This window comes from Zootermopsis nevadensis, unplaced genomic scaffold (genome assembly GCF_977971745.1).
Source record: "Zootermopsis nevadensis isolate Lab colony 2312 unplaced genomic scaffold, Znev_1.0 Znev_ptg000029l, whole genome shotgun sequence".
Classification (NCBI taxonomy): domain Eukaryota; kingdom Metazoa; phylum Arthropoda; class Insecta; order Blattodea; family Termopsidae; genus Zootermopsis; species Zootermopsis nevadensis.
The window spans coordinates 11,269,311-11,294,447 of NW_028259161.1; the positions used below are offsets into that span (position 1 = coordinate 11,269,311).

The 25,137-nt window shown below is 34.7% G+C and overlaps 1 protein-coding gene across 4 annotated transcripts in view; it reads right to left on the reverse strand.

The window, feature by feature from the left end:
• The window catches only part of LOC110840980 (phospholipid-transporting ATPase ABCA3-like), a 33,072-nt gene extending 7,961 nt beyond the window's left edge, over positions 1-25,111 (reverse strand). For 2 of the 4 annotated variants that reach the window (XM_087358103.1, XM_087358102.1), the window contains exons 1-17: positions 22,976-25,111; positions 21,655-21,864; positions 21,374-21,465; positions 18,643-18,804; positions 16,607-16,841; positions 12,470-12,643; positions 11,570-11,754; positions 9,788-10,052; positions 7,468-7,622; positions 6,646-6,801; positions 6,490-6,561; positions 5,020-5,158; positions 4,461-4,710; positions 3,076-3,167; positions 2,165-2,277; positions 688-1,152; positions 103-400 (exon numbers count right to left, since the gene is read on the reverse strand). In XM_087358103.1, coding sequence (XP_087214229.1) covers positions 103-400; positions 688-1,152; positions 2,165-2,277; positions 3,076-3,167; positions 4,461-4,710; positions 5,020-5,158; positions 6,490-6,561; positions 6,646-6,801; positions 7,468-7,622; positions 9,788-10,052; positions 11,570-11,754; positions 12,470-12,643; positions 16,607-16,841; positions 18,643-18,804; positions 21,374-21,465; positions 21,655-21,864; positions 22,976-23,273 — 3,361 coding nt within the window. In that variant the 5' untranslated portion in view covers positions 23,274-25,111. Of the gene's footprint in view, positions 1-102; positions 401-687; positions 1,153-2,164; positions 2,278-3,075; positions 3,168-4,460; positions 4,711-5,019; positions 5,159-6,489; positions 6,562-6,645; positions 6,802-7,467; positions 7,623-9,787; positions 10,053-11,569; positions 11,755-12,469; positions 12,644-16,606; positions 16,842-18,642; positions 18,805-20,288; positions 20,583-21,373; positions 21,466-21,654; positions 21,865-22,975 lie in introns of those variants that run through there. The other 2 variants (XM_087358105.1, XM_087358104.1) reach the window with 2 other exon arrangements.
• Positions 25,112-25,137: the final 26 nt, after the last annotated feature.

Sequence of the window (25,137 nt, forward strand, 5' to 3'; positions counted from 1 at the left end):
CAAAGAAATGTCATCAATAAGACAGCAATGAGAATCACATATCATGAGAGTACGAACATAAATAGAACCAGTTCTGGTATTCAAGTCTTCAAACATACATACTCAGTTCTTCAGATTGGTTGAAGACATTAAGAGGATCAGCAGTATAAACTCCCAACACCATGATGCCTGCTACAACTATGTAGTAGAGAAAGTCACATATAAAGCATGTGAACCAGTATGCAAGGGGCAAGACCCCAGTCATCAACTGCAGCTGCTTAGCTTTGGACACTCTCTCTAGTAAAGGGAACTTAATAAAGCTCCCTGTGAGGAACAGCACACTGTAAGGCATTAGAGTCACCCACAATGACATAACGGTAATATCCGGAAGCATATCCGCCAGTGAGATTGATATCGATTCCTGGAAAAGAAACACTGAAACTTTCATTTGTACACTTTCATTTATACAGAGTTATTCATAATTCCCCGACACAATACAAAAAATCGCTAGACTTGAACGGTGCAATAGATGGTAACATAGGACATGCCGATAGAAACAAACTGGCAGTACATCCCTGCCTGTATCTATCAATAATGTATACATGTTTTACCCGTTCTAATACATTACACGTTATGTAAAGTTTTAAGATTGTTCTTAATATCATATAAATATATATATAATACAATGATATTCACCTATAACCTTACCTCTCTTGACTTCAGAGGGTGGTTAATAACTGTTACTGATTTGCTTGAGTCTTTAGAACTGATAACAGCATTGGTCATAAGATTGAGGGAGATAGGTGCTGCATGAAAAGCAGAAGGTGAATACATGGCATTTAATATTGACACTCCTGCTGAATCAGATGCATTGAATTCTGCTGCTACAATAAACTTTGTATGGTAATTCTTGATGCTGTCCTTCCCAACCTCCAGAAGTGCATGGTTGACAGGTTTTCCAGGATTATTAACACTGGACCCCACAGACTTAACAAGATCTATGTATGAGTCATCAACACTCCAGTCTACTGATTGAACATCTGATGAATAGAGTACTTCAGTTGGGCCATAATCCCTTAAGGACAAGATGCGGGCAGGTTCTGCTGCAGTATCAGTATTACCACTGCCTGCAAGAATCACTGTGACAATAGCCATTACAATGGCAATCAAAGCCTACAAGAAATAAAGAAAAAGTAGAATTAATAATGTAGTAACTGCAAAAAATATCACTGGAACAAATATAATACAATGGTTAAAGAACAAGAAGTCAGAATAAGAAATAAGGCAAAAAGAAACAGAAATGGAATAAGATATTTGGGAGCAGGAGGCGGAGAAAAAAGAAATGAGAAGAACATTACAAATATCAAGATCAGAAAGTATTGTCATGAGTGAACAAAACAGATGAGCATGCCAAGCTTAGCCCCAGATACTGAGGAGAAGAAATAAATAGAAAACACTGAGAAGAATGTGGCATGACTGACAGAAGGGAGACAAGGCAAACAGCCTAGGCATTAAATCAAGAACAGCATAAAGCAAAGTGATGATCTACAAAAGTGAAAAAGTCCAGGCCACAATGTAAATTGATATTTAAGATAATAAGGTTAAATTTTGTATAATACACTTTTCATTATATTTTTTTATACTTTATTTAGTTCTAAGATTCCAGTTATAATTCTTTTAGTTTTCTGGCTTGTGCCTGTTTTGTAAGGTGACACCATCATCCACTTGTGATGTGGGGATGCTACTAAGATGGATTAAAGTTATTTCTAATGACAATGGTGATCAATGACAGCTGCAAGACAGAAAGTACTGCATAACATGAGCTCTGAAACTTAGTACGGTTCTTGTATTTCTCATATCCACATAGCACCTTACTCATCTTTGGAAGTAGCTTAGGTGTTACTTCAGTCTCCAACATTCTGCTAATCAAATAATAGTTATGTAACCTCCATAATTATCTTTAAAAAAGATTATTCTGTAAAGTCACTCTACCATTAGTTTTCAAGACATGTTATTTCATGACTGGTACTGCAGCTGGTTAAGTTATTTTATAGAAAACTTACATGATAAATAGCAATGATAATTAATACATTTTTAATTAAATTATTGAAACTTTTTGATGGCCAAAACTTAACTGTCTGTTGGTCTCACTTGAGAAAGCGTGCAGAGAGAGAATATTACTTACCCATATTAAGTTCATTTTCCACTCCCTGTACATGTACAAAACTCGCTTCATAAACAAGGCTATTATTTGTTGAATCATCAGACTTGTCCCCACAATCTTGCTGGATGTCAAAGCTGGAACAAACATCTGATATCAAATTTGAAGCAATAGATAAAGGATGAAGAATACATAGAACAAGAAACACCAGGTTTATATTTTCACAGATTAAAAGATTGTTATTTATTCAGTTATTTTATAGGTATTATAAAAATAAGAACCTAACTTTCATCCTACTCTTCTGAATCAAGGCATTAAAGTTCATACAACTTTGGTATACCTTACAAGACATTTTTAGGCCCCTCTCATAACTGCACTGCAATACAACTACTTGCATATATTAATGTGGTATATATTTCATGTTTTGTGCATATATGACAGTGATTCATATTTGACCTGGAATTTTAAACTTTGCGTGCTAATAAATCATCTCACCTGTTACATACTGCATAGTCTTCTCAAGGTACAAAAGCAAAACTATGGACTATATACTACAGACTGTGCAAAATGACACTAATTCACACTGGTACTTACAAGAAACAATACAAATTCTGGTCAATTTGAACTCATGCATCGTATTTTTACAATCTTCTGTGTTTAAATATTATTCCACTGCTGAGGTGATTGTAAAATAGACACTTCCTCAGTCTTTCATCAATGAAACAATCACATCTCTTTTGAAAGCTATGCATAGATTTATATATTCTGAGCACTGGTACTGAATATTATTATAAAGTTCATCACTGAGTTCTGTTATAATTCTTCCTATGCTTTAAGCACTTTCTGCTCTAACAAACATTTTCATGTTTTATTAGTGAAACATTTTAATACAGAAAGTGTTAAATTAAAACAGAAATATTTAAAGTCTTTCATACCTTCAGAATTACCATTTAGTGCTATGTACCTGTCATGAATTGGCTCAGAGTTTATGCTCTTATCATATTCATCTGCAGCCTCCTTTCCCACCCTGAAAAATTAATCAACAGAAATTTTATTACAAAAATTATAACAGACGTTGTAATGTGTCAGCTCTGCCCTTTCTTTTCAGTAAGAATAGTCATTAGTTTAAAAGAAAACATAATCTGTTCTTTTTCAGTGGTAGAAAAGTGATTTTTCGGATCTCCAAAGATTTGCACAGACAATGACCATTTTTATGGTATTTATCCCTTGTAAAGCAATAACACAACCAGTGCAACTATGACAGAGCCATAAGAACTTGATTAATTTAACCTAGTTATAATCAAAGATGTGTGATTTTAATTAACAGATATAAGTGAGTACAATTACACTCAATTAGCTTCGAAATAAAATTAACTTTCTACAGAACAACACAGAGTACAGTTCACAGATCAGGAGAAAATCCCTGTTAGGAATTCGCGGTGAGTGACGACCAATCCTAAAAGCATTCGTTCCACAACCAATGAACGAACAACAGACGACAGGCTTTCATGTGTTCAAATGGGTACAGCTTTAAGTTTACCTCACAGTGGCACAGTGATTTAATCTAGAATATTATTACAACACCCACAGAACACATTACAAGTGCGCTCACTACACGCTACTCTTAACTGCTTGATGTTTTCAGTCTGTGTGCAGTAGTGTAAAACTCTGACGTATCACACTTCCCACCAATAACAGCCCTCTAGTCCAGCTGATAAGTAACATTCCCCCCGCACCGCACCAGAAATGACTTCCCCCAGCAGGGTTTTCCTCATCATCTGTGGACAGTACTTAGTATTCACTGCCAAGTTCTGCAATATCATCCACTAGCAATTAGATTTTTATCACACTGCTAGTTAAACATAATTTCTGAAGTATTGATGAACCCTTTAATGGCCAGTGGTAAATTTATGACCCACTGGTTTTAATAATCAATAACTCTGCATTTTATATTTATGTTATGTATGATTCTCAGTGTAAACAGGGATTATTTCTGTAAACAGAATCAACCAGTTAATCTTAGTGATGGTGAAGTGTTGTTTTCTTTGTGGTACAGACTGATTTCTTAAATATTATTTACATGAGTTTTGGCTTAAAAGGGTTAATGTAATTTTGCCACATGCCAAATGATGACAAATTCTGAAGTTCTGCTTTACCTTATGATGTTCCTCATATCAGACCCCTGAAGCAGCTCTCACAAATGAAACAGAGACATCCTCCCACACTGATCTTATAGGGTAACACATAACATTCCTTGGCTGTTTCACATATATTAAGAATATGAAAAATTATGACTAAATTATTTTTAACATCAACTCACCTCAAGAATACTTCCTCAAGTGTGGTTATGGAGACTCCAATGCTAGATATTCCCAGATTTTGTTTATCTCTTTCCAAAATTTCAAACATATTAGGAAAATGTTTAGATTGCTCAGAGGGAAGCATGTAGCACAGCACTGAGCCCATTTCACTCTTAAATTCAGAATTAGGTACAGTTTTCTGGATGATGTCTGTTATCCTGGTCACATTGCAATATTTTTCTTTTAGCAGGTTTAACTGGTAGCCTGTTCCTAAAATATTCAACACATTAACATATCTAATAAGTGCTGTTATGACAAACCTTCTCAAAACATTCTGAATTTATCTACCATAGTAGGGTTTGTAATATGCATATCCATCAAGAGATACCAGCTATAGGCTAAATATTGTAGCTTTCCTGTACAGAAAGCACCAGTAACTGTTGGCATTGCATATCATTAATTTGAACAGTGTTGTTTGGTTTTAATTCAACTTTTAAACAGCTCAGATTTTTATACTTTATTTCATTTGTTGCATTTAAGATGACATAATTCAAAGGTGTTCTACAATTTTGTACTCACCATACAAATTTTTGAGAAATAAAGAAGTACCATAGCACTGCACTTGGCCATGATACATGACAGCAATCCTGTCTCCCAGAACATCAGCTTCCTCCATGATATGTGTTGTAATTAAGATAGTCCTTTCCCCTCTCATATTCTGTTAGAATGTAGAAAGTGTAAGATCATCTCATGATTCAATTCTTGGATACTCTTGGTGGGAGCCAGAAATGTTAATAAGAACAATGTGGTGTCATTTGTTTCCTCATTATATTTCATTTCAGTCTTGTGATAGGATTTTGTCATATTTACTCAAACCTGCTGGAAATTTTGTATTTTGGCATTTCAAGTCCAACATCAAAGGGACTCAACATCACATTCCTTTCCAGTGGATGTAACGTTGAGGCAGCAGTTGCACTACAATTTTAGCATTCTGTGGGAACTTCTTCCATTTGTCAACATAAATTACTTCAAAACAAAAACAGACTGGGTGTCAGAATGAGGGGGGGAAGGGATATTTTTGACTGAAATAAAAAAAATTGGAACCAGAAAGTATTAAAAGCACACTTTACTAACACCGTCATGTCTTAAATAGTACTGAATTTTTTCCTTTGTTTATACTGCCACCATAGTCTTTGATTTACCTATAACCTTCTTGCTTGGCACGGGTAAAGAAGACAGAATAATGTTGATGAGAACTATAATGACAAAGGGAACATACACACTTACATAAACTCTGAACCATGGTGAGGGCCTGATATTCTGAAAATTCACAATTTTCTGACTCTAACAGAATAGGGAAGGCACATGAAAAAATTTGCACTAGATGTGGAAGGTCTTTATTGAGAGACCTCTGACACATAAAGTGAAGCTTCGTGGCAACAAAAGTTGATGAAAGACTCTCGGGCTTCAAGCAGCATCAGGTGGCTGAATGATGAATACACCATATCTTGTGTCAACGTTACACAGCTGCCCTGAGGATGAGAGCAGAGATGGCTTTTGAAACGTTGGCACAGGATATGGTGTATTCACCATTCAACCACCTGACGCAGCTTGCAGCCTGAGAGTCTTTCATCAACCTCTGACATAGTTCTAGACCAGCAGGACCCAGTTTGTCAAATCAAGAATTTACAAAGCAATGAATATAATTCCAATCTGGATGCAGCATTATTCAATAGCTGCCGCTCATGGTATTGTTACCTTGTCAGCTAGGTCTTTCATGTGGATACAATACAGCTGATGTGTTTATAATAAAGTAAAAGAGAAGGAATTTTCATGATCCTCAGTATTTTAAAGAAACTAGATATCTAAATAACAATCAGAAAAACAAATGAATATAAAATACAATATGGTGTTAAAGTTAATGAACTTCAGAAATCTTAGGTGTAAGAACAAATTTCAGTTGCATTTACAAGTAGGTCTATGCTACATCTTTGGGCAGATGCATGGTTTGTACTTTATCAGAAAATAATAATAAACTATTTTTCTTACCAACAAGATATCCCATATTTCCCTCCTGGCTTCTGGATCCAATCCTGATGTTGGTTCATCTAAGATCAAGACCTAGAACCAATAATATATCAGAATTTGCAAGTAATGCAACATCAGAATTACCAAATACAAAGGTTGCTAGAAATAACTGCTTACTTTACTGTTTCCAATTAAAGCTATGCCCAAAGATAATTTTCTCTTCATTCCTCCAGATAAAGCTGAAGACATTTCATTTTTCTTGTCAGTAAGATTCAATATCTGAAGAAATCTTATAGCATCCTTCTTTGCTTCCTGTCTAGAGTACCCTTTCAACTGAAACATGTAAACATAACATTAAACATTTTAATTTGGTACCATGCATTAGAGTTAATTGAAAGCTGTTATCAGAACACCAAATTTACCTTAGGAGCACCAGTATTTACAATGAGAGTATCAAATATATTAAACAGAGATTTAAAAACTCAGATTTAAGAAGTACTGAAAACTGAAATAAACAGATTAATAACAATCATGGTAAACTGTTTATTTTCACTGATTACCTGGATAAAAGTTATATGTACAGCTGTATGTACAAAAATAATGCTGTACCATGTAGCCCAAGTAAAATAAATGCATGTAAGACAGTGATCATTTGGAATTCATTATGCATTGTTACACTGTTTATATTAAACCATTATAAAAATAACAAATTCACAAAATTTTACATATATATATATATATATATATATATTTTACAATCAGGCTTTTAAGAAAACTCTTTGGCACATGAATACACACAAAACACATCAACAGTGTTTAGTTTCGGCCAGTACTAATAACTGAGCAATTTAAAAACTGGATTTTAATTACCAGTTCATCTTGTGTGAAATTCACCTTCTGTGCAGATTAACTTGTCCAAAATAAAATAAATCATAACAGAAACATGTAAAAAATATTTACAAATTCTGCCATAAAACACTGGAGTGTGGAACTACTTACCATAGCAAAAAATAGAAGATGCTCCATGACAGTAAGGTCTGTGAAGAGCAGGCTGTGTTGTGGACACAGGCCCAAGCTTTCCCTAACTTTATCCAAGTTTTTACAGATGTCATAGCCATCAACAAACACAGAACCACTTGTTGGAGAATACATGCCTGTCAAAGATAATTTATGCACAGAATTTCAAAAGAGAAAGGGTAGTAGGTGAACACATAAAAGGAAACTCTCCACATCAAAATATTTAATTCAGTATCCCTGAAATACTGGACATTGTTCCATTTCTATACTGTAAATTAATTCACACAAAACTTATGGTTTTGGTTACTTCCATAGACTAATACTGATATTTACTGCATCAAGTTAATGTTGACCAGGTCTCATCTGTGATAAATGTAGGTGGTATGTGACAAAGTTACATAAATTCTGACATAAAAATGAACAAAGACCACACACTAATACAAATGTAAAGAAGTTAACAGTGAAACTGAGCACTGAAATATTGCATGTGGCTTCTAAAGAATGATGTTACATAAGAAAATCTGTGTGTGTTCTGTCACATGAAACTGGCCTGGCTATTTGGGTAACACTTAAGGCCCAAAATTTAGAACTCAGGTTTCATGTCATATGTGATGTGATGTGATGGCATGTGTTGGGCCTAACAAGTAGATGGTATGCAAAAAACTATTATAGCTTTCACAAATGCAGTGACTTGGTGAAACCAGAAAGACAGAATACAGGTAGCCCTCGATTTGCGCCAAATCAGAATAAAGCCGATTTTGAAACCAGTAGGTCAAAAAGTGAAAAAAATATATTTTACTATTTTTATAACGTTTTACAATGTATCTCGTACTGATTCTTATATTAAATCGTAATTCTTACATCGCTGATTTTGAATAAAAATTATAAATATTTATAATCTCTCTGCAATTACGTATGTTTCGTTAATGCGAATTCAATGAATCGGTAAAAGCTGTTTGTGAAATGCAAACTCTTGCATATGCGAGTTTGCTCTTATGCAATTTCATTCCTGGCGCTTTAAACTTCCAAAGGACTAATTTAATCTCTGCGGAGGTACCGGGGATATTTTCACTATGCGATTTTCTATAGGTCGGCGTTTTACATGACTGCAGCTATCGAATAACAGCAGAAATGACTGTACACATCAATCACATGAAAGAATCGCAGTCAATTGCGGGGACCAACGAATTGCCGATTGTAGGTATATAAAATATATTTTTTAAATTCCCTTTATTTTATTTATGTTATTTCATAGCTTTAAATGTAATGCCATTATATTACTCGTCAATGTTTGGGTGCTGAGAACGCATGTCATTGATTTCCCATTGATTTACATTATAAAAGAGTTTCAATTTACGCCGGTTCGTCCAGGAACAAATGCCCGGCGTAAATCGAGGGCTACCTGTATATTAATCAGAAGAGGTCAGTGAATGACTAAACTGTAATCAAAGATCATAACTCTCAGCTACGAAGATGAAACTTAAAATATAAAAATAAAACAAAGCAGTGAAGGCAATAACATAAAACTATAAATTTAAAAACTAAAGTAAAACCTCTGGAAATCATTATTAATAACAGATACCTGTAATTATTGATCTTACAAAGAAACAAAAGATGCATTTATTTACATATAACAAGTACAAATAATATATTTATTTTATTGAAGGGTTTTAAAGAATTGAAAACACTCATGCACATAAATTCTGTTTCTGCCTTATATTACTGTATCACAATTATATTACATAAGCCACAGATAACTGCTGTTAAATATAATGAATTCTTCTTTGGCTACCAGCCATGTCAGGTGGTTTAATGAGAAAACACCTGACCTGACATGGTACTTAGTTGCCGTAAAAACTTCAGACCATACAACTGCTGTTAAATTTACATAATTTCACTTTGACTATTTTCAAAATCCTGAGTTTGCTGTGCTGTAAAGAGTAGTATGTTTTGATTTATTTGCAAACCTCTTGAATCATTAATATAAACAATGACCACTAATACTAACTCCATAAGGTAGAGTCCTGGAGAATCTAATAGTCACTGAGCTAGTCAAGAAATTCCCAACCTGATACTAAACCCAAAGATCATTATCTTGTCCATGACAGCATGTCATTAATAAGAACACTTAGTATCACTATGTGATGTAAACCATTTATTTAAACCTTTAATTTTAAAATGTTGTCCTGTTAAAATAAGAAAATTCTATCTAAAGCTTTGGAGTTCTAAAGGTTCTCACTGTCTCATCAGATTAGCTGTACTAATTTTGGACAGAAAGTGTCACTCACTATTAAGTTCTTACCTGTGAGGATTGACATGGTTGTCGTTTTACCAGCACCATTATGTCCAAGCAGTGCTGTAATCTCTCCGCTGTAGATATTTAGAGTGACTCCATCCACCGCCACCTTCTTATTGAATCCACCCAGTGACTGAAATACTTTACGAAGATTTTGTAACCTAATCCCAACATGCAGATTATTAGGGGTTTTTTCAAACCTTGTGTTAACTTTTGTTTGATCACCTGAATAAAATTCATCATTGACCTTACTGCTGCACCAATAGGATGGCTGTAACAGAAGAATCATATTTATTATAGCAATGTACACTGTAAAAATTAGCATAAAGGCATATACAGAGCTCCATAATCATAACACTTAACTCTATGGTATAATGATTAGCACTACTGTTAATGATCAGAAGATTTCAGGTATAAAGAATGGTTTGAAGACCTACCATCATAGTGCCCCTCAGTCTCCCTAGGAAAATGCAGCAATGTGATCTAAAAACAGGCCACTACAGCTTTGTTCCATGCTTTTCCCAATCTATTATTCATAATTATCCTGTCATCCAACATTATTCTCTTCTATGCAGTTGATAAATCATCATTAAACAAACCACAAACCCTGATTTCACCTCTTTCTCCATCCCTTAAATCTATTAGTTCTCCACAGGCAATGGGAAATGATAACTTAATGTTACTGGTGGTATCTACTGTGTGGGTTCTTGTAAACATGGTAATAAACTTTAGGGTTCCATAACATGTTGGGAACTTCTTGAGGGCTGAGTGACTGTTGGCTTCTCAGGAAGAACTCAGCTCCATGAAGTGGCATCTACTATTTTCTCACAAAAGTGGTGACAATTGACATTTACAAGATCAGACAAGGACTTCTTTTGAAGAACAGCCCTTGTGAGGACCTCACAAGGGCTGTTCTTTGACCCCTCTCTTTTTTTCCTTTCTCTCCCTCTCTCTCTCACATGCTCCTATTGGTCCCCACCCACACCTGATTTGACACCTGCTCCCATTGGAGGCTACTCCATGCACTGTCCGGTTCCTATTAACCTAGCCCCCCTCCATTCAATTGGCACATTCTTCGCCCTGATGACAGAGGCAGTATAACCTCTGAAACGTTGGTAAACATCTTCCATACTACACGGCGCAACAACCCAGAAGACAGAAATCTTCCTGCTTAAAGCTGTTTGTTCTCTGTGCCACATCTGTTAAACCACTCCCTACATCAGACATGGACAGCCTCAGGCCTGATCTTGCTTTTTCATCATGGCCACGGGTCATGACACATTTCAAGTAAGTTATTATAAGTAGCTGAACCTCACACATTTCATTCTTGATTAAATTTACCTTACTTAATGGGATCTGGTATGAAATAATGATCTGACTTCTAATAGAAGAACAATCTGTAAGCTCTGTTCTTACAAATTAAAATTTGACAATCTTTTATATTAAGGCATTGCAGAAAGATATAAACTCTGTCTTGTAAATACAAATAAAATGGATGTTATAAGCCACAGATAATTGTATTGAAATAAACATGTCACTGGCCTAGAGACAAATAGTAATTAATATTTGAGATCTTCGCTAATATAGTATATTACTTATTTTATAGTTAGTTATTAGATGTTTCAGCCTCTTTTTTGCTCATCAACTGTTAAATTTGTGGACACAATATTTTCACAAGAAAATTAATTGTTTTTAATACTGTAAAAACTTAAATATTTCATACCTCTGCTTTGACTTAAAGACTCTTACACCACTAAACTTAAGAAATAATAAATATCATTATCATACCATAAAAATAAAGTACCAGGGTTTTGCCACTCCATATTTGCCTGGCATGACAGAATCAATGTACCATGTCACAATGCTATATATGGCAATGTCCACAATAAGCATCACCCATACAAGACCAACACTGATGTCACCTTCTCTACCACTAGGATGTGAAAAAAAATTTCCCCAGGACAGTCCCTCACCTAAAGAAAGCAAGAATATCATATGTAAAACCAATACCAAACTACTAAGTAAAGGTAACAAAAAACTGAAAGCAACTACTGATATATGTTACACAAAAGTTGACATAAATAAAATAGACCTTTTCTTACAATCTTTTAAATTCAAGAACTTCACAAATCATTCTACTGATGCTTTCATGAAATTATTAACATAGACAGTCAATAAATGGAGGCAAGAACTAATAAAGAACTTTAAACAGTAAACAGGAAAAGGGAATCTGCTAATTTTAACTGCTATTCATAAGAAATACTATGGAATATATAATACACAGTCATATTTGTGTTTAAATGTATTCAGTGTAATGTTCAATGTTTATGAACAATAAATAATCTTGCCTGTATTGGCACTGTGGTAAATGTGGCAATTCTTAATTATTTTTCTCAAACCATGGCAGAGAATAATTCATATTAAAGAACCAACAATAAAATAAATTTATGTTACAGCCAGACTACACAGAACAACAATCTAGATGACAGCCTTCTTAATACTTGCTGCCATGAGAACCTCAAATCCTACTTAGTAAACCTCCATGGTGAGGCTACTCTTTGCTGCATTCACCAATGCAAGGTTACTTATTGCTGTAATGACAGAGGCAGCAAGTATCTCTAAAATACTGGCAAACTTCTACTAGACTACATGGTGATACAACCCAGAATACAGATATCTTTTACTAACCACTTGCTTCCCAGGATACAATCAAACCAAAGCCCCAACCAATTGCTGTGTTGGGAAGAACAGCAGATAAGAGTTTGACACCCAGATCAACAGAATCTCCAGTCATAACAAGGTAGGCTGTAGCGGAGTATGTTGCAAACCACAGAACAAAGCCAACACTCATGGCCAAGTTTGCTGAAATCATTTAACATTTTTATAATTATTTGATTTCACATGTATGCTTCAGAGACATGTATATTTCATAGTGTAACCACTAGCCTACATGTAAACTGCAGCTGGGTAACATCACAGCACACATATGGAAGTAATCAAGATGATGTTAGTAACTGTTTATCAGTTGGTATCAAAACTTAACAGGAGAGATAAATATTTAAAAAAATTACAGATTAATTTTGTTTCTTTTTTATAGAAATTAGTAGAACCTATTACGTCTTATTTAAATTAGTAACAATTTCCAGATTAAAGTTATATATCCAATTTATGAGAACGTGAGAAACACTAATCAGGGTTGAGATTCAGACAGCAAGAGAGATGCATGCACACACACACACACACACGCATGCGTGCAAACACATGGACGCGCACACACACACACAACTACCACAGGGGCTCAAAATAGCCAAACATACATATTTGTAAGTAGTTTACATAGTTTGAAATTGATTAAATTAGAAGTCAAATGTAAACATCAAATTCCAGTTCAAATATCTAAATGAAATATGAAAATACAACTAAAGAATGACAAGAATGGGAAAGAGAATGGTGACAACTTTCCACAGAAAGAAAACTATATACACAGATTCTATGGATGTGGAATAAGTCATTAAGTATAAAACATACAGATGAGTACAATTTAAAATATTAATTAAGTTTCACATATGATAACAGCTGGGATAACTCAGTCAGTATAATGACTAGCTATGGGCTTGACGAATGGGGCTCAATCCCTGAGAGGAGGCAGAGGATTTTCCTCAAGCCCCGGTGCCCATACTGGCTCTGGGGCCCACCCAGCCTTCTATCCAATGGGTACCGGGGTCCAATCCTGGGGATGAAACACGGCTGGGGCTCGATGCTGACCACTCATCCCATCTAGTGCTGAGGTCAAGAATGAGTAGGAGCTATATTTCCTCTCCCGCCAAACGACCTACATGGCATGTAGCAGGACTGCTGTACTTTACTTTATTTCACATATGATACTCAGCAACAAAATTTCTTCCTTTTAAGCAGTCACTAATTACTTCCTTCTGGAAGAAACCTTGCTTTATATAATCAGCTCCCTACTTCTTCCATTCGTGTATCTGACATCTGCGATGAACAGTGCCCACATAATTTACATAAATATTCTTAACTAATGACTCCAGCAGTTAAATTAAACAAATGAATGACCTGCAACTGAACAGTTACAAGTAAACATACAGTATGTGTTACCAGTGCAACTCAATTTGTAAACAAACTGATTGGTGATTATCAATGTGGATTCCATCATAACAGGTCAACTACTGATATATTTTTATTTTGCATTTGACAGACATAAAAGGCAATAATGACTCAGTATGTCAGCCATTACCAGATTTATAAAAATGCTTATATTCAGGTAAGATAGAGACAATGCATAACATTTGGTTAACATCGACCAGTCTAAACAGCGCAACAACCCAGAAGACAGAAATCTTCATTTTGCTTCAATTTAGAATTTCCAAAAAAATTGTGAGGTTAATTGAAATGTGTATGTATGAGATGTCCAATAGATTACATATACGTAAAGATCTATCTGATTAATTTCTAACTCACAACAGACTGAAACACGGTAATGTGCAACACTTATTGCCTTTAATTTGTTCCCAAACATGCTATGAGGAAAGGCTGAAATTGAGTGGTCTTGTATAGGCTAATGATATTACTTTTATGGAGGAAAACTTTGCAGAAATTGTTTTTTACAGACCAGCAAAAAAATTTCTCTACAAGTACCTATGGATAAAACTAAATACATAAGCATGCCACAAAATCAAAATCTATGTCTTTTTTTAGTACAAATAATAAATCACTTGAAAACACTTCCTAATAACAGTATCTGAAAAAAAAAAAGTATAAATGAGGTTTGTTAAGAAATTAGGTGAGGAACAGATTAAGGAAATTCAGTTTCTATTCTATTTAATCCTTTTATCATTACTTTCCAAAACACTAGAGAACATGGGTGTGAAATGTGGCTTTCATACTCTTTGAGGGAAAATCTTGAATTACAAGTTTTTTAAAAACAAAATTGTCAGAAAGATATTTAGACCAAGAGGGACAAAGTAAGTTGACAAGAACTGAGATTTTAACACTATGGTAAATCATAAACTCAGTAAAAATAATGATACTACACATCCATAAACTCTAAAGACATTTAAGAGTTTAATACATTTTCAAAAAATAGTTCTAGAGACCAATACTAATTTGGAAATAGTTATCATCATAAGTCACCTGCATGAATCCAATTTTGTGCATATGACCTGACATCTTTATATTTTGCCTAGTGGAAGGTCGTCAAGTCTCCATAGCACATGATAAATTCACTGAATCATCCATCACTTATCAATGTCAATAATGTTTGTCAGATGTCTTATCTAATTCTATTGTTTTACAGTGATTCAAGTCAGAAATTCTGTGTAGTTTAATACAAAGTCAAAGCAGTTAACAACAAGAGGAGTCCATTTACTTATTTAATTGTATATTTATGCATTTACAAAGAAAAATGATGCTTTACTTAAGAAACATTATTTGAAAACCACACTGTTGCTAATAATGAGGTGTAATGTATGGGTAAATTTTAACCTAATTGTTATCTTTCATGAGATAAGCTATAATCAAAAAATAGGAAGGGCATGTGCATCAAAGTACATAATTTAGATAACAGAGATTTGGCTTCCAGGAATGTAAAGTTTATTTTTAATGCATTACGCTGCTAGTTCATTCATTTAATTTCTTGGAAAATACTGAAGATAATTAAACATGAGCCACCCTTGTGCTTTCTTTGCTGTATATACCAGACTGCAATTCATACCCCTGTATCTGGACTAGGTATCTTAAATCGAAACTTTTTAATACCATTTTATAATTTTTAATGCTAAATTATGAATAGACATTCTTTCTTTTAAAGAGATGGAGCCCATAAATTATCACCAACATTACATGAAGAAATGCAATACATTAATAAGTTATTCTAAAAACAAAAAGGTGTACTTTACAAGTGATGTGATGTGCTGGCCTGAAAGTGATAATTTTCTGTCAACAAACTCACTCACCTAGTTACTTTCATACTTAATTAATTTGACTACAACAGCCATCATCAAATTAAGGTTTTACCTGTGTTGTCCTGTAAAGCATTGATTTTTCTTTTTATTAAAAGATGACTAAAGGATCTAGGTTAGTTAGAAAGAAGACAATTTTAACACATCCCTTTGACTATGAGATTGAAAACTTTGTATATGAAAGACTGTCAGGACATTTAGTTTGGTGAAGATTCACACAGAAATAATTCATGTTTTCATTTTTTTCACACAACGTACTGAATATCTTAAAAATGAGTCTTGGATAGAATGTTAAAAATCAGTGACATTTCTGACATTCTGAGTACACAGGACGATTATGTATTGTGTGTGGTTCTGCCATATAAAGCACATTACACAGTCTCAAGGTGTTAAATTTAAATAAAACAAGCTACCTGGAAGAACTGTCAATCTGCTGCACGCAATTCTCAAGTGCATAAATAATACAAACACTGAGAGTTAACCAAACTGCAGATGTTACCAAATCTGACTTCAGTTTTTGATTTATTTTATTCTGAACTTACTACCTACATATTTTCCTTAAAATGTCCAATGACTGAATCCTTTTGCCTATTTGGAATATTTATATCAAAAAAGTAGTTTAATACTGAATGAGGAGAGGGAAAATTGTATTTCTGAACTATGGGCAATAACATGTGGTCCATGTGTCTACAGATGTTTGGTTAGTAAATGCTCCACCATTTCTCCAGCAACTGTCATCCTGTCAAATTGCCTTATCTTTTATAATGATATGAATAACTCATAACTTATCTGATATCCTGCTTTAGCTATACAACATAATCAAATATAATCATAGATATATACTTACGTCTAGAGAAGGCTGAACCAATAACAAAACAGAAGGTAATCCCAGCTGTACAGTAGAACAAAAGGATGAGCCATATCAGAAAGAAATCTGAATGATGCAGTACTGCAATATCACCAAATGGCACTTTCAGTATAATTGTAATTATGGTGACCGTAACTACATTCACAAGTAAAGCATTTATCATCCAACTAAGCCATAGCATCCATGTCTTCAGACCCATCATCTTCATCAATTCCTGTTAAACAGATTTTTTAATAATAAAAATAGCATATAAAATGGTCCAGAGTATAAAAACTGGAATATTTATGAGGAGCTAACTGACTAGACACACAGCAAACATGGTCAGTTCTCATTAAGTTAAAAAATAACACAATAATGATATTTTTAATATTCTTATAAATGAATAACTAAAATTAATATGAATGGAACATCAAAATATCCTAACTAACTAACTAGATGGCTTACCGAACCCGAAGGTTCATCACCGAATTAACCAAAGCCCTCCACCGGACCCTGTCCTGGGCCAACAAAATCCAGTCTCCTTCAACTCCTATCTCCCATAGATCCCGCCTGAGATTATCCTCCCATCTACGTCTTGGTCTCCCCAGCGGTCTCTTCCCTTCAGGTTTCCCAACCAGTACCCGGTGCACACCTCTTGTCCCATCCATGCGCGCTACATGCCCGGCCCATCTCAATCTTCTCGACTTAATCACCCTGACAATACTGGGGGAGCAGTACAGATTTTTAAGCTCATCATTGTGCAGTTTTCTCCACGCCCCATCATCTTCCCTCTTAGGCCCAAATATCCTCCTCAACACCCGATTCTCAAACACCTGCAATCTGTGTTCCTCCCTCTAAGTGAGAGACCATGTTTCGCACCCATACAAAACATCCTGGAATGAAAAATCATTAAACCTCTCTTTCTTTCTCTCTCTCTCTTTTTTCTTTTTTCCCCCGATAAATGTACATGGGAATTTCATAAGCTTAACATTTTGAACGCTATAAAAACATTTCTCACTCATGAATACTGGCCACTTCTGTTTTGAATCCTTTAGTGTTTAACAATATCAAGTGATTGCAGGAGGCACTGTTCCTACCTCCCCTTCTTTAATTCAAATTATTTGTAATGCTTGATTGGAGAAATCTGTGTCTGAGTTACCATGGGTTTGATTAATAAAATTCAGTACAGTCAATGCAACAGGCTACTAGAGTAAGTGCAACGCAAGTGAGTTATAGCAGAAGTAAACTTTTAGAAAGAATGGAGAAATTACTGTTGCTATGGGTGGATGACATGAATCGAAAAAACATTCCCTTAACTGAAATTGCTATCACGGATAAGGCGAAGTCAATTTTTGAGGAACTTTAGTCATCAATGTTTGGGAGCAGGGAACGCATGTCATTGACTTCCCATTGATTTACATTATAAAAAGAGTTTCAATTTATGCCGATTCCATTTACGCCGGTTCGTCTAGGAACGCATCCCCAGTGTAAATCGAGGGGTTACCTGTAGTTGTTACCAGTGGGCTTTAAAGAGTTAAACACATATACTAAAGCAATGGACAATACCCAGCACAATTATGATGTAATGATTTAACCATCATGACAAATCTTTACAGAACCCAGTGTAATGTCACTAGTCATTATACGAATTCATCACATATTTCTGTTTTTTGCAATGACATATATATATTTAATTAAGAGAAAATGCATAAACAAAAACACTGTGGATTGTTGCTTCCTATACAGTGATGCTGTATAGTTTGTAAGTAGTTACTAAGATTTTGGAGGAACGTAACCTCAAGATAAAGGTAAAACACTTCACTGAAATGTTGATAATCACCTAAAAGACTACATAACATGACAATTGAGAACATCTCAATCCAAATTTTCAACACCATAAAAACTTCAAATCTTCACACAAACATATTTTACACTTCAATTATTTTTGACCTAGGCAATTAAAATCATTTTTCAGTTATATATCAATAAATCAAATCAGTAATGAATGTAATGTTATCAGATATCTTCATCCATACCTTCACTCCAGTTTCTTTTTCTTCCACAATCCTCTTCAGAGTGGATGGACACAGCATCAAAAAACTGAGAATTGTGAACAGTGGTAGGACAGTAGTGAAAATTGTTATGAAGACATCATAATTTTCTGAATATTCAGGATATGGAAATTTCTGAACAGAAAACTGTAAAAAATAATCATACATATTAAAACAGGCCTAACTGCAATATGTAAATATCACATTTACCTTACAATCTACTGCTTTTCCTCAGTATCTTTACAGCTGGGTCCTTGCTATAATGTGGATGATATAATAGGCAACCTCCACATTGGTATTTTTAAAAATATCTCATTATAATGCAGTCTCATGACACAGATCTTGAAAAATCTGTTACAAAACGGGCCCTTCATGGTAATGTGCAGAATGTTCCTCTCACTAGAAGCCCAGACTTTCAACAATAAAACCACTATTTATGCACTCTGAAACTGCATCTAGTCTCAAGCGATGCTCAAAGTGGTCACCATGGATGTCCATTCACAACTGGATGCAATACTCAAAAAGGTAAATACATGTAACATGTCCAAAGGACTGGCTGCAATCTCCTGGTAAATGTTTTCTCTGAGGCAGTCAATGGTATGAGCAAGTGGGTACTTTGAAAGAGGTTTCTACATCAAAATTCTGTGTACATTATGAAGCATTACAGATTATTCTCCTGTCTGGCATCAGTTTCTGACACTCAGAATAAGATCTTATGATATACAACATATTTATAATTATGACAAACTGCATACCTAGGTGAAACCATCATACAATTACTGTAATTTAATACATAAATACAATCTGATAAGTTCTCAGTCACCATTTGATGAATTGCAATACAGAGTTTATATAATGCTTTTTCTGATAAGCCTATATTAAAATGATATAAGCATAATGATTCATGGATTACTGACATATAATTGTATAGCATATTAATTATTATCAGTCAAGTGCCAATGTTTCCTTTGTATCCTAATGATACTAAACTTAACTACTATATGTTTTTTTAAAGATCTGCTTTCACATATTTCATAACATTATTATGAATGGCACTAATGTCCTTCCACTCTCTGTATATATCTGAACAGAGCTGTTTACACTCTACAAAATCATACTTTCTTTTGACAACCAGCCCACAAACATATGTATTATTGGTCCTGTTAAAGGTTTACAGACTGCACACCTACAGTGGTAAGCAAAGGGGCAATTTTATGTTGAATACCATACTTTTAGCAATAACCTGTGCTGTCAATATATTGATCCCATTATGTCATGTGATGTATGTTGCTTAATAATACCTCCAAACTAAGCAAGTAGAAACTGACTAATGTTTCAGAAATGTTTCCTGCCTGCTGATGATGGAGGCAGGAAGCACCTCTGAAAAATGTCAGTTTCTACCAGTGTAACATCCCAGAAAATCATATTTGTACTTGCCACCTTGAAAACCTGAAATTTTACCAAGCGGAATTTTAAAGTAAAATACGGAAATGGCAAGTACAAAAGAGTGCTGAACTTCATGGTTTAGTGATTACAAGGGTCACTCCAAAAGTAATGCCGCACATTTTTTGCTACTGATACATTTTATATGTACGGCCGTTAGGAGGAAAATCATATTTTTCACATATCACCTCCACTCTCAACTGCTATTCTGTACTTCTTAACAAGTCCTTGTATACCCGCCTAGTAGAACTCAGAACCTGCATTCCTCAGGCAATTTTTCGTCGCTGCCACAACAGATTCCACTTTTCCCAGATAATTGCTTAGCCAACGATAAGCTGTGCTTCGATCAACAGCATCATCCCCATTCATCTTCTGCAATCGCTTGTAGATGTTTCCCACTGTCTCGTTCTCGCACACCAAAAATACAATACGTTTCTTCCAACGAACTTCAAAAGCATCCGCCATTCTAAATGTATGGAATAACAACGCCACTAGCGGGAAGTCAATAAACTAAGCACGAATAAAAGCGGGAAGAATATACCAACAAGCTGCTAAAAAAGGAAAGCTGTGGAATAAAACAGTTTCTTTAAAAATGTGGGGCATTACTTTTGGAGTGACCCTCGTAGCATGTCTATTTCATATTTTGGATAATTTTGATTGCAAGACCAATTACCATGAATGTAAAGCTATTCCATAAACACAATTAGATAAATACCTTACAACTAGATGGCTTAGAGAACACAAAGGTTCATTACCGAATTAACCAAAGCCCTCCACCGGTCCCTGTCCTGGGCCAGAAAAATCCAATCACCTTCAGCTCCTATCTTCAATAGATCCTGCTTTCCCTCAGGCTTCCTGACCCACACCCAGTGTACACCTCTGCCTCACCCAGGAGCACCACATGCCCTGCCCATCTCATTCTTCTTGACTTAATCACCCTGACAATATTGGAGGAGTATAAATTTTTATGCACATCATTATGCAGTTTTCTCCATACCCCATCCTCTTCTCTCCTAGGCCCAAATATCCTTCTCAACACCCCAACACCCTATTCTCAAACATCTGCAATCTATGTTCTTCCCTGTGAGTGAGGGACCACGTTTCACACCCATACAAAGCAACAGGCAAAATTATTGTTTTCAATACCTTACAACAGGCTATGTTAATTTCCATACACATTATTCATAATTATCTTATAGTACTTTAACACTTTTGATAAAAAAATTGTTAAGAAGACCATTAATGAATATACAAGAACAAGCACAGAACTTACTTGAAAGGCAGAAGCATTTATTTCTTGTAGTTCCATGAATGCTTTATCCACTAGTAGTTGGAGACTCAGGAAGGAAGAATAAAGATAGGATTCTGTAAGGTGATTACATAATTATTTTCTTTCCTTCTTTACTCACATCTACAAGGCTAAACATTTTTAAATAGCAAATCAATAAGCAATATTTTAAACAGAATGACAAGTTCCTTGCTGCACAAAAGTTGTTAGACCACACCGATTAGTGGTAATTAAGACATATTTATTAAATATTTGACAATTCTTACCAAAAAATGTTGGAAAAATTGAGAATACAGGTAACAAATCTGCAGTGTTGAAATATGTGTTTGAAATCCGGATTTTGTACTTCAAATTATTTGGTCGACCTCCATTTGGAGGCAAATCTTCAAATACAACAGCATGAATAATACTCCTGGTATCATTTATGGCCTCATAGTGGCTGAGCAATGCATCTTCACTATCAAAAGCCTGTGTACCTTAAACAGAAGCAAGCACACAAGAATATGACAAACTACTTTCATCTCTCTTACAGAGCTGATTGTTATGATGTTTACTCCACATTGAGATGCAACTGAGACACAACAGCCTTTATACTACATTGGATTTTCTGAAAAATACTGCTATAACAAATTTACAGATGTCATGCTTTTTGTTCCACTGAAAAAGTCAAACACTGAAACCACAACTATGTTAGCAGGATGCTCACCAAACATAAGATTAAGATTGTAGGCATCCTGCCAAGAAAAATCCACATTTTTCTCATTAAAGAACACCAGGCTCTTAAAATACAAACAAAAAACAGCAAAAAGCAGCAATGCAAAGGCCACTATCACAACAAAAAAATGTCATACATCCTCATGTAACAAATAAAAACAAATTTTTAGAATGTATATGTACTTTTAAACAAAACTGCACAGTATGTAATATTTGAAATTTTCACAGCGGTGAGTCTTCTGGGTTGTTGCACTGTGTAGTCTGGTAGAAGTTTACCGATGTTTCAGAGGTTCTTGCTACCTCCATCATTGCCCTGAAACGTCGGTAAGCTTCTACAAGACTATATGGCACAACCCAGAAGACAGCCATCTTAAAACAACACAGACTAATCTATACCAAAAAATTAATCCTTAAGGATTCAAACAACAGTTACTCCTATTTTTAAGAATGAGGTAAGAATGATTGTAAAAAAATATATGGAGCCATCAGCCTTCTTGCTTCTGATTTTAAAAATTATGCCAAAATCATCACAAGATGTCTGAATATTACAAGGCCTTTTTATATGAAGGAAAGCAGCTACCATTATTGCAATTACTAATGCCCATTATTAAGTTATTATATAAACATATATAAAAGGACATCTTATTAAAGTGAGAAATGTTACATTACTGATCAAGATGAACATAAATGTATTACATGATTTAATCCACAACTACCAATTTTTATGTTGGTTTAAGAAATGTGGATTATATTTGAGGAACACAAATTTCGGCCTAAAATAATAAGATAAAAGCTAACTGTAAGCTCGATGTGATTCAAGATATAAAATGTGTGATCTCATTTTATTTTAATACATGAAAAACTGTTACTTACCAACTGACAAATTTCCACTAGATTCAACATTATCCATTATGTATCTTGTAAAACTATTGTTTGGGGCATAAAGTAGAGATGAGTCATACATTAAGTACTGTTTCAGCATGTATTCATACTTAACTGGAAAATACTTTGCTGGGTTAATAACAACAGAAGATGTTATCATAAACCGTATCACAGCAGCCACAATAAAAAGTACAATAGGAATCACAATCTCAAATGATGTTGCAATCCAGTGCCTTTTGCGAAGTAGCAGATTTTTCCACACAACAAGACCAAGTTTCCTTAGCAACATGATTCTAGCTTCATTAACGAGACAGTTAAGACCAAGTGCATATTAGTGTCTAAGGTATGAAGGAGACAACTGCTCAGTTTTAATGCAAGAAATATCTTATCTCTTGATTAAACACTGTATGTTTATGACGTGGGTAAATATGACTCATGTGTTAACATGCCTCTCCAATGAAAGCCAGATTAACCTGATAAGGCTTTTCAGTTCTTTACTTTGTGACAAATGTCTGATAATACTGCCATGTGACGTATCTTGAAATATACCATCTGGATATTATGATAAGCTGCACTCAAGACAAATGTAGTAAATGTTTATTGGGAGGGGGGATAGTAAGAATTATAAAAGTACAATATGAAACTGCAAGATTATGCAGGTGTCATTTGTTTCTAATCTGAATGGGAAGAAGATTAACCTATAAGATGTCATAAAGGAATGTGTCTAATATAAACTCAGAACATAAAACAGACACAGTTTTCGGAATGGATATGCAGGTTAAGCAATATTACGCAGAGAATCAATTATCATTTCAGATTAGTCACAATATTACAAAGTACATTTTAAAATTTATTTTGTCATATCTTACACAAGTCATTTAATTTTAAGAAGCTCCTTTAGTTAAAACTTCAATAATGCTCACTGAATGCTTCAAGCAGTGCAGCCAAGATGTGACAGCAATTTATGAAGAAAAATGTGAAATCACACTATTCAAAGTGGCTAATCAAATTCCTCTGTAGAACTGAAGTCCTGTGTCAAAGACTATTATTATTCAGTAGTATTAATTGGAAAGTTAATTTAATGTCATGTTTAGAGTTAATGTGGTTATTTTTCATTCATAGTCTCTTCTGCTCCAATCATAAAAAAAGGCCAAAATTATACACTCCATTAAGCATAGTACTTACTTACTTATCCATTTTCCTCATTTAAAAATTATAGGCCTAATACAATTTACAACATAAACCTAAACTGACAGTATAAGATTTTCTGTACTTGCTCTTCCTTACCACCTCTTCATTTTAAACCGCTCATCAATCCCCTTGCCAGGGTATGCTATTTTCTTTTGTTTGTACTTGTAAGAAACCCAACTTTTGTCTGCTAGGTAATAAGGTTTTGTATTATCCACTTATTGTCCTGCTTCTCTTTTCTTAGTTTATGATTCCTGTGTATTTAATTTATATTCAGAACTATTGTAAGCTAGGGATCGACTATGGACAGCTGATACTGAGTGATGTAGCAGTACTTGAAGTACTTGGGAAAGCAGAGGTCTTGGGAGTTCCCGGACTTGGAAATTCCCTTGTATCTGAATTACCTACTCTTAGCCTAAGTTAGTGATGCCCTTTTGGAAGTAAAAGTGTGGGAGGGACTCCCTGAGGGTTGGGTGAAAAGGGGGAGGGCTTTCGAACCGAACCTGGACCCACGCCAATAGGAGCTGAGGTTACATTTCCTTTTGGGCAAAGCTGGGAATTTTGGTTGTGGAGCCGTAAGGGGGCTTATGGTATAAAAGGGACCATTTTGGCAGCAGAGAAAAAATGTATTCTTTCTTCGATTCCATTCCCTTCCATTCAATAAACATTCTATATTTGTATTCAATATTGGACATTTGGTATTCTATATACTGTACCCAGTATCCTGTATTTAGTTTTCTATATTCAGTATTCAATATTCAAGATTCAACAGTGCAGATTCAGAGGGCCTTGACATTGTATTACAAACTAAACAAAAGATGCAATGTACAGCCTATGATATACTTTGAAATGTCTCTTGACCTATTGGTTTTTGAAGAACAATTACTAACAAGTGATAATGTTAGTTATATTGCTTACAAAACTTTAATTGAAAACAACAAAAACCTTAATGTCATATAAATAAA